General features: G+C 44.1%; 1 protein-coding gene across 1 annotated transcript in view; it reads right to left on the bottom strand.

Annotated features, from left to right (window-relative positions):
* Positions 1-18,475, bottom strand: part of LOC104683367 — a 33,726-nt gene that overhangs the window by 12,773 nt on the left and 2,478 nt on the right. Inside the window, exons 2-7 of the mRNA XM_019280192.2 lie at positions 16,941-17,100; positions 15,213-15,304; positions 13,953-14,185; positions 6,764-7,000; positions 6,048-6,125; positions 4,604-4,820 (exon numbers count right to left, since the gene is read on the bottom strand). Of these exons, the coding sequence (XP_019135737.1) occupies positions 4,604-4,820; positions 6,048-6,125; positions 6,764-7,000; positions 13,953-14,185; positions 15,213-15,304; positions 16,941-17,100 (1,017 nt within the window). The remainder of the gene's footprint in view (positions 1-4,603; positions 4,821-6,047; positions 6,126-6,763; positions 7,001-13,952; positions 14,186-15,212; positions 15,305-16,940; positions 17,101-18,475) is intronic.

Here is an 18,475-nt window from a genome sequence, read left to right as displayed (position 1 = left end):
AAAATTCTATTTTATGATTATTTTTTTAATTCATATATATAGAGAGAGATTTTTTACATGGCTGTATTTTAAACATATAAATATATTTTATATGTATATTCCACCTTAATTCATTGCTCCACAAGCAGTAGCAAAACGTGTGTTTGTTGCTGCAGTACCATTATAAAGTTGCTGACTGGTGCGAGGTTTGCTTGCTGGAGCCCAAGCTGGAGCCCAGGTGTGGGAGCGAAGGCTGCCACTCCGGCAGGACGAAGCTTGGAACACTGCACCATCTTCTGTCCAAACCCTCAACTGCAGCTCCCCCAGCCACCGCCAGCTCTACAGATGCTTTTCCTACGCCAGGTCCCCCCCAAGATGCTACAGAAACCAAATTAATTTATCCCAAAATGCTCTCTGGATGGATTACAGCGCCCAGAGAGCTGGGAGGCTGACAAAACCAAACCAGTTTTAGGTGGGAGTTAAGTGGTAATACCTGCAGCTGCACAGGTATGGTACTCACAGTGCCTTATTAATTGCTAATCACACTGCCAGAATAATGCAAACATTTGGAAGTGAAGAGATTTACAAAATTTGAAACATGCAGAAGTTTTGCTTTTTTCCTAAAATTATCCAGCCAGTGACTTCCGCACCAGTGCTGATTCGTAAATAACTTCATTTAATTTATTATGAAAATCAGCTTTAAATACCCTTATTATTATACAACTTAAGAAGCCTGCTGAGGCACCCAATGCCACTGGGATTATGCCCATCCTGAAAGCCAAACAAGGCTGCACCAATAAAGGCTGTGGTGAAATGGGTCTTAAGGAAGGAAGGAGGGAGGCAGCTACTGGGGTTGGATCATGGATCAGCAGACTGGGTAGGAAGCTGCAGCTGTTAAAGCAAGATTTTTTTACTTCTGTATAAATGACAAATTTGTTCCACACTGGTCCCTCTTTCAGATCATTCTGATAAAACATTTTAAAAAAGGGATAAGCCTATTCTAGGAGGAGACTCTCCCAAAATGAAGCTGAGATGGAGGCTTCCAGGAAAGCAAGACAAAGCAGGAATTGCCCAGTGGTGTGTGAAGAAAATGGCAGGAAAGAGGCTTTTGCATGGAAAAGCTCCTCCTCATCTGCAGTGCCTTCAGGAGCCTGTCAGAGTGCACAGCCCGAGGTGATGCTGCTTTGGGGTGCCAGGGCGTGGGAGCTCCTGTCCCCTTCAGCGATGACACTGTTCTCTTGATTTCCATGGCAGAGAAAAAATACAGACAACTAAAAAATGGATGCATGCTCTGCCACAAAACAAGATCTCTTCTTTTATTGCAGGTTTTATGCTAAATATGCTGAAAGAATAAAAATAGCCAGACGGCCCCTGTTGGTCCTCCTAATTGTTATCAAGACATGTAACGCACAGGGAGTTGCTGCAATCTTTCAATTTACAGACAAAATGGGTGCAAGCCTGTTACTAATGGTAACAGAAAGACTCTTCACCTGCCCTCCAACTCTCACCCCATTTAGAGCTTCATCTTATAGGTCAGTTCATAAAAACAAGACAAAAGGTGCCACGTGTGAGTGTCTAGCGAAGAAGCAGTGAAGCCATGCTCACTTCAAACCAGAGTCCCACACTCGACCTTAATCAATTCAGCTGATATCCCTGCACTCTGACAGGGGGGAGGAAACCACTTTCTGTGTCTTCACAGTCCCCACAACCCACCTGTTAAAAATAATAAATAAAACAAACTGTGGAAAAATAGCTTCAAATCTACAGACAAGACCAGAGGCAAGACACCCAGCACAGGACGGCTCTGCTGGGTGCATGATGGGGCCAGTGCATCTCCACAGCACTCAGTTGGGTTTTGTGGGGCTCATGGAGGCAGGTTTGTGACGAGAGGGGCAGGAGAGTAGCCCAGGGGCTCTGTGCTGGAGGGAATCACTGTGCCAGATCCTCCTGAGGTGTCCTTCTGCAGGGACACACACGTCCCCCTGCCACGGGCTTCATCTCTGGTCTCTCGGTATAAATGGAAGTAACACGTTGCATATAGGCAAGGAGATCAGGAGTGACATTGCACAAGGCATTTGCATAGTTTACAGTGAAAATGCACATTTTAAAAATCCCATCAGACTAATTCTTCCCTTAGGGTAGAGGCAGTGATTCCCCCTGAAGACAGAGGTGTGTGTAGTGGAAGGTAACCCTTAGGATTTTTTGGTTATGTTTCATCATTTTTGGTTCTTCTGTCAGGATCCATTAGCAACTGTTGAAAAAGGTATTCACACAGGATCTAAAAACAAAGACCCCTGTAGCCAAGGGATGTACACCCGAGCTGTCTAACAAAGCTAAAACTGAGATCACAGGCGTTCTGATGTTTAAAACTTGTCATGAAATGATGACACCATCCCAAAAGGCAGGAAAGGGCTCCTTGGTATAAGAAGCAGAGTGGCTCTAAGCAAGCTAAGCAAAATGTTTTTAAAAAGTATCAGTATGGGAATGACTTGGGGCACTGAGCTTCCAACTTTGAGTTAGAGATCTACAGCCATAGAGGAAATATTACAGCCTCTTTGTCCTTATTACAGCAGGAAAAATACGTATTAATGTTATGATTGCTTCAATTTACTCAAGTGAATATTTTGAGAGTAAAGCTAGCTGAACCTTTTTGTCAAAATTTATTTCCAACAGAGCATGATACTTCTTTGAAGCCAAAATGTTTCGTGGAAACATTGATTTCAACAAAAAGTTTTCAAGGGAAAGCTTCTGAGGTCCAGGCTAGACTCTCTAGTTACCTCTGGAGAGAAAGAGATTGAAAACCTGACCTTTTAGATCCTTTCCGAAAACGGGCATTTGGATATAATTCCCTTTCACAAAAGCTTTACAAAGTTTGGGGGTTGTTCCAACAGGGAACGACAATAAATTTGAAACCTCAAAACCCATCATGAGATGGAAGAGATGTGCCCTGACCAGCTGCACTGGTCAAATTGATAGATAATATTTGACCTCAAAGGATAAAGATGTGTAAAGAGTGAGAAGTGAGATTTTCTTTACTTTAGACTGCAATAATATTTGCTATGCCTCATGACCTCTCCAACTGCATTTTGGAACAATCCCCCACCTCCTCCAGGCTGGCAGCCCACAGCTGAAGGAGCAGAGATGTAGGACAGCCATTGAAGGGTGGATGATCAAACACCTACTGAAAATGCCCTGGAGATGTGCTAAGTTTGTTTCCCAACAGGCTGTTGGCATCCAAAGTCTCATGGCTCTATCAAGTAGCCTACTTCTATCCAAATAGCTCTGCTTGATATGCAGGATGTTTCAGGGAAAAAATGTCCAAAAGGCGAGTTAAGGTGTTGGGCACAGCTACTTTGTGCCAAAACCATATGGCTCCGGTGCATGAGAGAGAAAAGCTTCAGGGAAAGAGTGACTGAATGACCCAAGAATTTGTAATAGGAACTGGTCTCTTCCTTCTCGGTCGTTATTTGGGATCAGAGCTTTAACCCTTGCACTGACACTTGAAGTGTCTCCTGCTTGCTGGAGCTGGGATTGTGGAGACAGGGATGTTTTGTTTCAAATGTTCTCTGGAGAGGCTCAGGACAGGATTCAAAGCAGAATGACACCATTCCTTGCCCCTTCCTGAGACTGGGTGAGATAAATACATCTGCAGGGGCTGGTTTTGCTGGAGAGTATATGGTTTCTATGGCCCAATCCCTTGCAGAAGTCAGAGTGGAAACAAATACTGGTGACTTTATCCAGATGGCAAAGTGAAAATTTCCTACGTAAATGTCCATCTTTAGAGAGAATGAAGTACTAAACTTTGAAGAAGGCTCAGGAGCAATCTCACAGAAGGAATTATAAAATGAGTAATACATCCTTTCTTTTATCATTAAAATTATATTTCCAGTTTTCTTTTTCCCCTTTACAATTGCAGTTTAGCACGGCTCGAGGGGGAAATTCAATTTTATGTTACATTTTCTGGTTTTACTGCTAAAACAGGAGTGGCTTGTAGAAGATTTTACCTCTTATTTGGGATTTTAGTTATTATTTCTATTAGTTATTTTGTTCCTATATCTGACCTTGTATACATGTTTGAAAGAGGACTTGAAAAATGACTTTTCTTCAGTTTAAAGGGCACAATGGGACATCCAGACTGGCACTACAACTACCTTGTTTTGGTGTTTTGGCTCATGACACAGACATTAGGTCTGGAAGAATGGGTAGGTGAGTTTGTAGGCCATATTCACCCATAGTGAAGCCTGAGGTGCTGCATGATTTACTTTGAGCAGCACCATCTCTGTTCAGTGCTGGTTATACAGATCTCACTTGTACAAGGTGACCCTTCTCTGTTCCTGTCAGCCATGGCTCACCACTTTGGGCACTTTTGGAGAGGAATTTTGTTTGGATCACTTTGCCTCTCTAATAGAGTTTATATTGATAAATAGCTCTCTCAGATAGTGTGGTATGAATGACTGCTGGGACAACACCAACAGGGCAGGAGAAGCTTTGTGCCCATGGCATGAAAATCCTCTGCTCCTCCTCAGTTCCCTACCAGGGCTTGATAAGAGGAGATTGCACAGCAGAGTAGGGTCAGGTTTGAAGAAGGAAAGCCACCCATTACAGTGCCCATCACAGTGCTTACCTTTGAGGCTGAGCTCACACACCACCGCTTCTGCCTTGGCAAGGACCAGATCCACGACAGCTACTTTAGCTCCAGCTTCCCCCAGTGCATGAGCAAAGGCTCTCCCAATTCCCTGCCCTCCTCCTGTGACATAGGCAACCCTGCCGTCCAAACGCAGCCGCTCCAGGATGCGACGCCGGTTGCAGCCCCAGAAGACGTCATCTCTCACCACTTCTTTCTGAAACAAGAACATAAACGCCTTGCACAGCAAAGGGCAGAGCTCACCGACCGCTCTGAAGGACTCTGCTGGTGAGAACAAGGTGGGAGCATGAACAGGGATCCATGTCTTCTTGGCCCATTAATTAATATAAAAACTATCACTAATTCAAGCCAAAAAGCCCCCTTATCCATACAGATATTAATCTCAGGTATAGCACTAAGGTGCCAGGCAATGGAGCAGAAGGGCTGTGCTTTGGGGAGATGCTCCAAACACTCCGCTTTCAGGAGAGTAGGGTATGGCATTTCCTTGCCTGGCTCCCCATGGGAGATGGATTGGGACCAAAGTCTTAAAAGCTGACTGGTTAAGTCTTCCCGTTATTTCATCCTCAGGGCCCAATCTTGCCCTTAGGCTCAGCTAAGGGACTAAGAACAAGGTTCCAAAGGCAGGATTTGGGTCAAGCATAGTGCAATAAAAATATCTTCACAAGGCTGGTGCACAAATAAAGATACCAGCCAATAACTTAAACCAAGCTGTCATCTGATCAGCTGCCATACATCATTTCCCCCTGACTGGAATCGAAATGCAAAATACAAGATGTTTAAAATATTGAGTTTGAAATGCCAGGAACTACCAGTGGGTGTAGCTTGGGGAGTGCTCAGAAACCGCAAAACAACCGGGTTGTTTGGTTCTGGGTTTACTGAGTTAGGCCATTATGATTCCAGATGGGAATTTCATTACAGCTGGATGACGCCCACGACAGAAAACAGAGAAAGATACAAGCACCGTTTTTTCCTTAGGACAAGCAAAATGTAAGGCCATGAAAATATCCAGCTCAGAGAGCACAGGAGGGCATCCTGTGCTGCCTTTGGGAAAAAAAATAACTACTTCGGAAATATTGTATTGGTTCATTACAGCTGGTCCTCAGCTCCATCTTCCCACACTCCTCTGCATGGGAAGGATGGGAGAGCACCAGGCACTGACACCTGGTGAGCAGCATACCAGTGACTCCAGAGATTCATCACAGGACCAGCTGATCTGGAAGACTTTGAAAGGAATCAGGATTTAACAGCTTTAGTGTAACTCTGGACTAGTGAGGCTAAAAGGTGGCAAGCCCTAAGCTGCTAAGTCCATGATCACAGCAGGAAATGTTTGGGTTCTTGCCACCAAACCCCTGAAAATTATTTTGTCCTTGTCCTTGGCAGGACAAAATTTTCCCAGAAATGCTCATAGAGAGGAAATACCCACCTTGGATTCAATCACTGCATCTGGAGGCACAGGGCTCCTTCGAATGAGGCTCAGTCCACTCTGCACAGGTAAAATCACCTGCAAATATAACACAGTTCTCAACTGCTTTGTACCTGGCTTTCTGTCACCCAAATTCCAGTGATGTGAAGGATAGTTCTCAGGCCACAGTAGCTTCTCCCCTACTCCTATTCTTTAGCTGAAGTTCCCTCCAACACAAACATGTCAGGCATTTGTATTTGCTCACATTCCTCTTCCAAACTCATTGCTTACACAAATGCCAGGGGGAAAATTGCAATCTTGTCTCTCCAGTTTCTAAAATCACAACATATTGTTTGTGCATCCTATTACTTCTTTTATTTCTCTTCTGCTGGAGTAGGATTTTGCTGACTCCTGTTGTGCTGGTGATGCCCTACAGCCCCCAGAGCCTTTAAAGCAGAGTGGTGATTCTTTAGTTGTGCTGTAGAGCTGATTATTCACTCTTAAGTGCTCTCCTTTTATCTTGCCTTTAACACTCCATAAGATGTAGACAGAGTAGGGACCACTCCTGAATATAGAAACTCATACCTGGAGCTCAAGTGAGGTGAATTATAATAAAATCTGAGTTCATTTTAGGTCCTTTGGATAATGGCACTGACAAAAGAAACATTTTGAAGAGTACTTTGCAAAATCCATAGATACAGCGCCATGGGCACCTTAACCAATGGCATTGCACTAACCTGCTCAACACGAGGATCTGAATTAATCACTGAATTTAATTTTCTGACAGCTAGTACATTTTCATCTGATACGTTCTCCAGGTAGACTTGTCCTTTCATGAGTGTATTCTCTACACAGATCACTGCATCCATGCTCAGCAAGTGGTTATCCATGACAAAGCTGTAGTACTGAACAGCATTCCTTTGATCAGCATCAATAAAGACTATATCAAAGTGCTCATCCTCAGCATGTAATGCCTGGGGGAAAAAATGGTGTTGGAGAAAACACTAATTATTTACCTGAAAGTTTAACATGTTGCCATTAATTTGTCCTTTATATAAACCCCAAACCAGAGGGAAACTTGTTCAAGCTAGACTTGCTTGTTCTGGGAGTTTTCCATGCTTTGCAAACAATTCTTCAGCAATGAATCTCTGAACTTCTCAAGGAAAATGAGGATATAAAAGAGGATGGCTAATCCCAGCTTGTGGTGTTGAGAGTCACAGCAGAAACATCTGCATACCTTGAGTCAAAGCAAATTGATCCATCAGGGTAAGACTGGCATCAAACCCTGCCACTGAGGTGCTGCAATAAGTTCTCTCTTCTCAAAAGAGAAACTATCAACAAATAGAAGAGTGGCAATTATATCAGTCTGGGGAAAAAAGAGGCATAAGGCAGATCTGGGAATTGCAAACTAGTGTGTCCCACTTCAGTAGCAGGAAAAGGGTTGAAATCCCAATTAATAATAGAATTATAAAGCACATGAAAGAACAGGTCATGATAGAGATAAAGCAGCACAGCCCCTGTGAAGGAAAATGATGTTTCTTTAATCTAAAAAAATGCTTTGGATGGCTCAGCAACAGAGAGGATAAAAGAGAACTAGCTGCTATCATCTAATTGGATTTTCAGAAATGTGGCACACCTTCCCTCCAAGCAGGCTGCTGATGATAATGTATAAAAGTGTTGATGGATGACCAGATGGGAGCCTTTACAGCCTTCTCCTGTGGCAGTTAATGCACTCGCTGCCCAAGAGGCTGCTATGGAATATTTCAGATTCCATCTGGGACTATTTAACTGCATCTGTGTGCATTGCAATGAAACAACAGCTCATCCACCTATCTCAGCGAGCAGAAATGCTTTCAAGTCTTTGCATTTCAAGGGAAACGAGAAGCAGTTCTGTTTTCTACCGCAACTTTTAACTGTACTTCTTGCGTCCAGATTTTCCTTTTGTGTTTGAAGATATTGTGCACAACAAGTGATGAGCCATCCCTTGGGATGTACCAGCAAAAGCATCAACAATGGCAACAGAATGTGAAAAACTAATTTGGTTTTGGGAGTAAGGTTAATGGCTCCCAAAGAGAGATTTCAGGAGCCTTTCTGAGGCAGGGACTGTGTGGATCAGACAAGGAAATGGAGGAAAGCAGATCATTGAAGCTCTGCACTCCTCTGTTGTGCAAACTGGTGCCATTGTGAGCTTGTTACTGGTGAGGGAATTCAGCTTGGATAATCATATTTAACTGCAGATGCTTGATAGCGCAGAAGCTCTGCCAAAAGCATTCATGAGTCCACATTTAGGACGCTTTTTGATACTACACTATAATGAAAGAAGACCTTAAGGCCAAATATATGCTGGTTTATAATAAATGTAGAAGAAACTGGGACATCTGGATTCCTGGAATTCATCTTTTCATTGCATGGCCAATAAGAAAACCTTGCCCTGGTTCCCTCTTGAGCCACATTGGTTGAAAGCAGCAGGAACATTTCTGCTACTGTGGAAGAGTATCTTATGTCATGTTGCACCTCAGTCGGTCTGTCCAATGTAGATACTTCGGGAAGGGTCAGAAGATGAAAGCTGGGCAGAGGAGCCCATCAAGAAGAGAGATTAGAGGTCTTATTCCCCAGGGAGAAGAGCCAAAGCCAAATTCAAGTAATTATCATGACTTATCACTACTTTCTGACTTGTAACCTTCCTGGGTGGAGGAGGTGGGGGGCAGACATCCAGAAACAGATGTGGCCATTGCTGAACATATGCTCCTCCTGCTCCGTGGGATGGCTCCCTAATGAAAAAGAATCTCACTTTTATGCGTTAACTTCATTAGGTCCATATGGAGTTGTGCAGCTCTCTGGATATTAGCTGGATTTCTCATTTCAGCCCTCTTTCTGTACCGCCTACCTGCTGACAGCTTATCTCTTTCTTATCTGTCTTCTGACACAGATAAACCACCTTTCAACATCCCAGCATCCATCCCAGGAGGGTGCCTGGGTTGGATGTGTAACTCGTGCACACCTGGCTTGCCCTTGCACTGCCAGGCCATGGTTTCTAAGGCATTTCTCTTCTGCCACTTCACTGAGTCCTGAATGGCCAACCAGGAAGGTCACTTGGGCACCTTTCCTGTCTTCCAGATACCCAGTGCCTGACACAGGTAAGGAATAGCCTGAGTTTGTACTGGGACCTGCCATCATTTAAGCTTCTTGTTACCTCAGCTTCCTAATTGCTGCTGGGTTTTCCATATTTAGCTAGAAACAGCTCCAGGGCTATAAGAGGAATCCACGAAATTCCTTGAACCAGCCTTGCCTCTAGAGCAGCCTCTACATAGCAGGATAACAGCCACACGGAGAGGAAACTTCCCTGTTTCCTGGAGCCCCTTGGCTAGCAAAACACAGGTCACCCAGACAGGTGGTCCCCATGGCCAGGGCACCACACGGGAGAGGGTTCCCTCACTGCCAGCACCCGCTGCTGAACCAAGACAGCCAGAAAGGGAAAAATCCGCTCTAACTGCAGAGCCAAGCACTGGAAAGATGGGTGCAGAGGACAATTCCAAGCTGTCCAGCGTGGATGAGGAGATTTAAAATGAGGGACTGACCTCCCTGGCCCTCCCAGCACAGACTGGGCCAGGCCCTGCCTGGGACCTCACAGCACTGTGGAGATGCCATTGTCCTTTGCTTGGAGAGGCAAATCCCAAATGCCTCCAACTGTGAGGAAAGCTGAGATCCAGAAGGAAATAATCTGCCTGCAAAATATCCTGCTGAAACTAATTTCCTGAGTGTTTACAGTGCAATCCCTGCTCCTTGCTAAAGAGTCATCATAGATGGTAACATATGGCAATAAGAGTTTTAATTCAGAGCAAACTTGGCTAAAATTAATGCTTTTTCTTACAGTGAGTCATTAACTTCCTTTTGGATTAAAAAAAAAGAAGTGTAACACTGCATTCCACTGAGGAGATGTACCAAAAGTCACCATGAGAAAGGGCACAGCAAGAGATCAGGGAGAGGACATCCCGAATAAAAACATGAATGAATCTTCTGTCAAAGCTCAGAGAAAACCTGATTGGAGTCCTAATCAGAGACAACACTCTCATAAGGCACATACAAACTCAATCAGAAAAAAATGACTGCCCAGTTCCTTTGATATGTATCATACAGTCACCATATTTGTAATAAAGATGTACTCAAAACTTATTACCTTTCCTGTGCCTTGTTCTTGACCTAAATGTAATAGCAATCCATCCTTGGGGTGCACAGAATACATGAAAAAGTACAGTCTCCTTTTAAAACACCATTAGAATATTTTACTATGTGTAGACATACACTCTTGTTACTCCTAAATGCTATTCTATTGAGTACAGTTTATATTCACCGGCAAAGCGAAATCTCTAGGGAAGCCAGAGAGGGAATGCAATTTCTAGTAATAACAGCTCACAACAGTGAATACTATCCACTTATCCCCACAATTTCCAGCTATTTTGGACTCCTTTCTGAATTAACCTTTCATATCAAAAGGAGCAATTCTAGAGCACACTAGAGACTCCGACACAATTTCATGCATAATTTATTCACTCAGTTCAACATTAAACGCAGAGTCCTTGACTTTGTCAAGGTGGATTCTGTTGGCAGACTTCACAAGCAGCAAAACAGGAGAAATGAGATCTGCAGCTCAACCTCTTCACCTATTCTGTCTGCTAAAAGGAGGGAAAAAAGAAGAAAGCAAACCCTGACATGCTTCCACAATGCCCTACAATCAACAGAATCGGCTGCAAACACCATGCTATTTTTTGTGTTGCATTTTCAATTTTAAAATAGAAGGATCAAAATAATGGATGGGAATAATTTCCTGATAGTTTGCATTCCCTCCAGACTCAATCCTGCATCCATTGTTCATCAAAAGCCCACTGGGAATTGAAGGAAGCTCTTTGTGCAAGATCAGGCTCTTGCTGGCAGCAGATCCACAGCAAGGCACATTATCCAGGCATGGCTCAACAGAGCTTAGACTTAAGGGAAGATTTGTTGGGAAATGTTTTTAAACGATGGCCCAGGACATGTTGAATAGATAGCTAATTCCCACTGAAGACACCTGTACCTGAGAAGAGCCCAAAGAAAGGCTTCGCCTCAGCCCACATTTCAAAATGTTAGGTAAAATTCCTGAGGCCCTTGGGCACAGAGCGTGCTGTGGTGCATGTGGGCTCTGTGCTCTGGTGGGGACCTCCCCCAGCTTGACAGTGTCTGTCCCTCTTGTGGGGGGAAGGTGGGAGTTTATCATCATGCCCTCAGATACCAAATGAACCCTACTGTGTATTTGAGCTCTCTGGCTCCTGTCAGACACTTAGCATCCCTTGGCAGGTCAAAATCCCAGATGTTTTGCGCTGGCTGTGATCTGGGACAGGAGGGAAGGAAACAGGCCAACCCCACCAGTGCTGTGTGATAACACAAGGGAGCATCCAGAGGCGTCAGAGAGCCTGGTCAAGGTGCTGCCATGGACTGGTGTGCTGCCTTTGCACTGCCCTCCACTCACTCTGATGAGCCCTGATGAGCCATGGATTTAGGAGGAAGAGCCAAAGCCACAGGGGTGACATAATGGCCCCACTGTCTGAGGTGCGCTGGCACCAATGTGTTGCATCCTTGTGGTAAAGCTGCAAGATCTGGCAGCTTCCTTGTAAAGGGCAGCAGCCAAAGATGTGGGGGCAGCACTGGACACATCCTGCAGCACCTGGATGACATCCCAGGGGCTGGGATGCAACTCCTGAGTAGACTGGTTTTACACCAGAAGGGAGAGATCATACACCTTCTGACAGCTGGGACATGCTGAATCACAGCTTCATGCAGCAGAAGAGGAATTCCCTGACAGGTAGTTAATCTATGGATCATAGGACATTTTCTTGCTTCGAAAGGGCCAGGGCAGTGAGGCAAATCCTACTTCCAGGAGTTGTATTACTGCAAAAACTTGAGGAGCAGCAGATAAGCAGAAATCCTGCCCTGTTGCACTCAGCTTAGAAGCAGAATTCAGCCACCATCACCAAGCAAGGAAACTGCATCAGACAAAGACCAATTGGTGGGTGACCATCTCCGCCCTCTAATATCTCCAAAGGGACAAGAATAACACCTAAGGATGTAGACACTGTAGGCAACAAGGAAGATCCTTGCCAGAGCTTGTTCCAGCTCTTCTAAACCTCACTGTGCTCTTTAACAAGTGTTAGACTGCTCTGCTCTAGACCAGCCTCCCCACAGACCGCGGGGGACAGAAATGTTCTCCACTTCCTCTGTGAAGCTGAGCTGTGAGAGCCCTGCTGTGCCATCCCTCACCCATCTCCTGCCTCTGACTGCCTTGTCCTCCTGCCTCTCTTTGGGCAGTAAAGGAAGCCTGCTTAGTCTCCAGCCTACACTGGTCATCTGGGAAGGAAAAGGCAGCACACTGTCCACAGCCTGAGCCTCTTCCACACACCCAGGCATCCCATGCAGCTGCCACACTCCAGCTGGGCAAGCCTCAAGGAGCCCAAAATGCAAAGCCACCAGAGAGGCCACCGAATTCATTGCTTCAGCATTTACAGCCATTGTGGATTAAACCTGTAGGACAATCCTGATTGTCCTGATACCAATGACAAAACATCTGCCACACTGAATAGCAAAAGTTCAGAGCCCAGTGCAGAAATCGTGCACAGAGAGGTGTCCCCATGCTGGGATCTCTCCTGCCAAACACGAGCATCTCTGTTCCCAACAGCTCCAAGAGGTATTTGAAGTTCTGAGCACCTGCAGAACTGGGGTCAGGATGTGCCTTCATGTTGCAATTGGAGGATATAAAATCAATTGCAACATTCTGTTTTAAGGATTTAATTTTCATGTCTTTGCTCCCTTCTTTAATCTCTACACAGCATGTACTCTGCCTGCCTCTAGATATTTTAATTCAGTCACAGTAAGTCAGTTGCACAGAATGGGCACTAGAGAGCAACAGCAATTCAATTAATTTCACACTCACTGCAGGGAGCTGGGATTTTAAATGCTGCACATTGCAGGTGATCTGTAACATTTCGTTTATTCATATACTTGCAAAGCTCTTTGTTTCTTTCTTATCAAACTTGGAGGTCATGAAAACCAGAGGTCAGAAAGCTCCTGGCCATTTCATTTTAGAAATAAATATGGTACCTGCTAATGCAAATAAAGTTACAATTGAGCTCACACTGACACATCCAGATTGAAAATGAAATCAGATCAAATTGATTTGTATTAATAATAGAAAGGCTTTTAAATGAACCTGCTATGGGCACCACCTGTCTCATGCTGGACCAGCAGCAATGTCCTGGAGATCCATAAACTGGAATTAAATGTGAACTGCTGGCAATCATAAGATTTCTCTTTCTTGGGACAAAGGCACCAGTCAGAATGAAACAAGTACAGCTAAGGCATTATTTGTCTGAGGCTTATCACATTGCTCTGGAAGTGAGAAAGCAGGGTCTAATTCCTCTAAGAGTTTGCAGTGGGGAAAAATAGTAAGAGGTTTTGGTAGAATTACAAACTTCTCCAGGACTTTCCCAATTCTTGTGAACATTGGGAGCAAGCTGTCCTTCTCAAAAGCTGGCTCAGCAGGGTACAGATACACTCTTCCTGTTTGTTATACTTGGAATTAGGGATCCGCAGCAAAGCCAACCCATGTTGAGTTAAACTGCCATTGAAGCCTATCGACCTACACTGAGAGCCTGTGATCCCTCTGATCAAAAAGCTGCAGGATTTTAGTTAAAAGGGAGAAAAACTCTCTTGTGTGACAGAGCTGCCCCATCATACATCGGAAATAAGAAATAACCTCAGTGTAAGAGTGTGTTCACACATTTGCAAGCACACCAGGGCCACCATCCAGCATCTTGTGGGCAGGAAATAGGACCTGTCTGAAATCCTTTAATGTGCTCTGCACAAGAGATCCCAAACTCCCCTTCCAGCTGACTTTACCTCCAAGGTGTCTGCCACTGGTCCCACTCGCATGCTTATCTTTTTGCCATCTGAGGAATAATCAAATGCTTCCTGGCTGTTCACTCCGAGATACGGCGCTTCTGCACAGGCAAAGATTTTGCCATTGTCTGGCAATTCTTCTGCAATTGCAAGGATACTGTAACCTTTAAGCTTGCCAATTAATAAAATCTTACTGGCTCTGGTCATATGAACAAACATCCTAAAAATTTGGCCTGTGGAAAGACAAGAATGAAAATTCAAAAATAAGACCATGAGAAAGACTATACTTTGTTCACAATGAAAATTAGATGTGCCTTTTAAGTGATCACTAAAAAAAAAAAAAAAACCCTAATCTTAAAACACTCTCAAATAAAGGTTTAACAACAGAATCTGACAAAATTTCATCTAAAATGCAGCTAAAAGACAACAGAATAAAAGGACTGGTTTTAAATGTAGAACCTTTATCATCAATGCTGCTATTGTTCAAGTGCTTGTTAAATAGTGCTTGAAATATTGCATATTTTAACATTCCCCCCATATGAAAATGGCTTTGAGATGGTTCCATATTCTTTCTGGAATCCAGTATTAAAAAAAAAAGTCACTACATTACCTTGCATTTGCTCTTAGAGTCATTATCCCTAGACAGCACCATCATTTAAGAAATTTATCATCAGTGGTGTCCTTCGAACAATGTATTAGTGTAATAGATTATAAGAGTACTTCACTGAGATGATATATTACTCCAAAGATGACAACATCTGGGAAGAATGAATCTGGGAATAGATTTAGTGTAATAGGCTTAATAAGGGGATACAAGCCTGGGTATTGCTACTTGTAAAGGTGCAGGGCTTGGCCACAGCCACCTCCACCACAAAAAGCACATAAACCCCTATCAGACACCCCGAACCCAAACCAAAAGTATTTCTCCATCCCTTTTCCTTCCAAGAAGGGTGATGATCTCTGCTGCTCACTAAGGGATGGGGCTGGGTCTGTGAATTACAGCACCTGGGTGCATGGCCATGTGTGGGTGAATACAAGGGCACAAGAGGCAGGATACAGGGAAAACTCGTGCCAAAGGAAGATTAAAGCCTACAGGAAGCTCATCTGTTTCTTTTTAAGTAATTTTCCACATTTTCTGAGCATTTCCATGGCACTCATCCTACCCTTACTCAAGACAAAGTAGAGAATGATAACTTAAACTTCAGTGGCAACCTTTACACCAATCTGGTGCAATTTTACCCTCTTGGCTGACCAACTTGCCATTCAAAGAGCCAGAGGAATGTGTTTCCTGCAGCCTGACTCTGCTTTCGGCTCCTTCAGCATCCCCGGGGATGTGGTCAGGTGAAGTTTTTCTGGAAAAAAAAAGACATTTTGATGTTATGATAACAACCAAAATCTGAGAGCCAAACATAAAAAGCAGCAACCAAGAGGGAACTCCTGGAAAAGCTCCATCGGTGCGTGACCATGAAAAATTAGCCCAGAAGCATTGCAAGTATCCTAAATTCCAATCCTTAGGGGGCCTGCCTTGGCAAAAAGCACATCTCAGTGCTGGGAGCCACCCCAGCCATAGGGGCTTGGGAAGAATGGGGCATGGAACTAAAGGAAAGAATTCCACACTGTTCAACCCCCAAATTTTCCCATTTTCAGCTGGTCCCAGACAGGTACTCTATCTATCTGCTGGTTTGGAGTAAATTACTCTAGTTACCCTGGCCAGGTTTTGTTCAGTTCTACAATGATTATTTTCTTTCAGCCAAAAATAAGGTTTCGTTTCAGCATAGGGAAAAAGATATAAAATCTAAATTTTTTTACAAGACAGGAAAAAGAAATGTTTTTCCTCACAAAGTGCTCAGAAAAGCAGGATGCCTCCAGATGCTATTTCACAGAAGCCAGGCCTGTGACAATGTCCCTGGATGAAGTGAGATGCTACCTATTACATAGAGAAGGCAATAGATGACTGGAAGAAGTCCATAGCCTCCAGACAGGTTAGATTAGCCTATCTGAAGAAAGTAACAACCAGAAATGAATGGTGATCATTCTTCAGGCCAGAATTTAGAGCCATTTCAATGGGTTTTTTTCCTCCAGCTCCCCCCTCCACTCCTCAGTAAAATGAGAAAGAATTCATAACCCGTGTCAGCCACACTCAGATAATCCAAGACTTAAAGAGTAGAACATTTCGTATAACCTCTTTTCTGCCCCTCACAAATGCTTTAACAACTTTAATAAGATAATGTATAGCTATTATCCTACAGCAAGTGTAAGTCAAACAACTATCAGCTATTATTTCAGCAACAGAGCGAACGCTCAGCGTTCCCATAATCCACAGCCTGGAACAGTTTACACATTGTCAATTTTAGACAGAACTGGCTTTTTCCACGTATCAAAATGTACACTGATAAATGGGAATTGCTTAGCAGACCCCACATGGCTGGGTAATATACTGTAGCTCAAAAAAGAATAATGAGGACTTCTGAATTAATGATACCTTAAATTAGTTTAATTAATTAGTTTAGTTACTAGAGTAATTTAGGTAGCAGATTAATTAATGTTTGTTGAGTGCTTGGAGATAAAAGCCACATGTAAAGCTGTTATTAGAGGGTGGATCCTGAGGCGCAGGTTTTCCTCACTCTTTATTTATCCCAGCACCAACTGGATCCAGGGGCTCGCTCTTCAAGCCTTCCAGCAGGCACTGTGTGGAGGTTGGTGTTCCCCAGGATATGCTCCAGCTCAGACACTGCCATAGACAACAGGCAATTGGGAGAATATCTTCCAAAATTTAGAGCTAAAGCTTTTTGTTCTCACGTCCTCTCCTCCAGGCTGTGGTCTCTCACACACATCCATGCACGCTTTGCTACATGTTTGGGTGCAGTTAAGTCTCACTCCTCTTCCTCCTTCCTCCCCCACATTTCTGGCATGTTCTGGACAGAAAATCTAACAACATATTCATCCAACCACCAACAAAAGCACAAGGCTACAAAGGAGAATCTGTACCTCTTGGAAGTTGCCATTGCATCCAGGTAAGGGTCTAGTCCAAGAGCAACATCAAGAGCTTTTTGTAAGTAATTCCTGAGCTGCTCAGGTACACGAGAGTCATTGAGGGCTATTTCTTTGGCTTTGAGAAGGTTCTCAGCAATGTGCCCAGAGAGGGTTTCTGAAATGGAAATTAAAAGGAAGAATAATGATTTTGTAACTGCTGAAATCAGTGGAAGTGGAATTTAGAGTACATAAACACAAGTGTGCATTTTTTTATACAAAATACAGGATTTTGAAGGACTATGAAAACAATTGTGAAAACCTTTTCAAATTGAAAAAAATTGTATACTTCTAATAGATTTTTGTCACATGTATTCTACCTTTTCCCCCTCAGTGCTGATCAAGCATAAGAATATTTTAAACACATTAATTTTGCTTTTAAAGCTCCAAGACAAACATCTAACACCAAACAACCGCACACAAACCCCACTCCTCCAGGTGCAATTTTCCTTAGAGGAAAGAGAATGCTTCTGAAACTGCTCCTGCCAAACCCGGCAGGAGATGCAGGCAGTGGGTGACACTTTGTTAAAAGGAGGATCTGTGTCAGTGGGGTGCAGAAGTGTCCCCGAGATGTGTCTGTGCCAGGAAGGCTGCTGTGCACCACACAACATGTCAGGGTTTCACAGGCTGTGGAAACACCTCCAGGATCTAAATCACCCTGCTCTGGGGGCCAAAGCAATGCCGCCCATGGCACTGAACCTGCCCTGAGATCCCAGAAAATCCTTATGGCAGCAATCCACCATGGATCACAGCCAGCCATGACCCCAGAGAGCAGGCGTGGTTCAGAGAAAGTCCCCCATGCCTCAGGTGTAAGAGCACGTGCTGGGTTATGAAAGCACCTGTGAGACACAGGCCAGGAGGCTGTGAGGGTAACTGGGGTGGAGCAGATCGCCCCTGGCAGGGTTTTATCACCTGTGATAGAAAAGCTGCAGAGAACTAAGTGGAGTGAAGGAAAGGAGGGTTTCCAGTGGCTTTCCCGTACCTGAAGGGAGCCTACACGAAGGATGAAGAGAGGCTATTTAAAAGGTATGTAGTGACAGGACAAGGGGGAACGGCTTCAGGCTGAAAGAGGATAGGTTAAAATTAGCTATAGGAAGAAATTCTACACTGAGAGGGTGGAGAGACCCCAGCACAGGTTGCCCAAAGAAACTGTGGCTGCCCCATCCCTGGAATTGTCCAATGCCAGGCTGGACAGGGCTTGGAACACCCTGGGATGGTGGAAGGTGTCCCTACCCATGGCAGGAGGTTGGAACGAGATGAATTTAAGGTCCCTTCCAACCCAAACCGTTCAGTGATTCTGTGATACGATGCTATGATTTACTTCTCATCCCAGTCTCCAGCCATCAGGGGCAGGTTGTATCCCTTCCAGCAGTAATACAAATAATTGCAATTGCAGGAATAACCACCCCCTTCCCAAACCGTGTTGGTTTGCTGACCTCAGCCCAGCTACATTTCGAGTGGAGAGGACACACACTCTTCTTGCAGCATTTTCA

The sequence above is a fragment of the Corvus cornix genome, chromosome 12 (assembly GCF_000738735.6).
Source record: "Corvus cornix cornix isolate S_Up_H32 chromosome 12, ASM73873v5, whole genome shotgun sequence".
In the NCBI taxonomy this organism is placed as follows: domain Eukaryota; kingdom Metazoa; phylum Chordata; class Aves; order Passeriformes; family Corvidae; genus Corvus; species Corvus cornix.
This window is presented reverse-complemented; position numbering and strand designations above follow the sequence as displayed.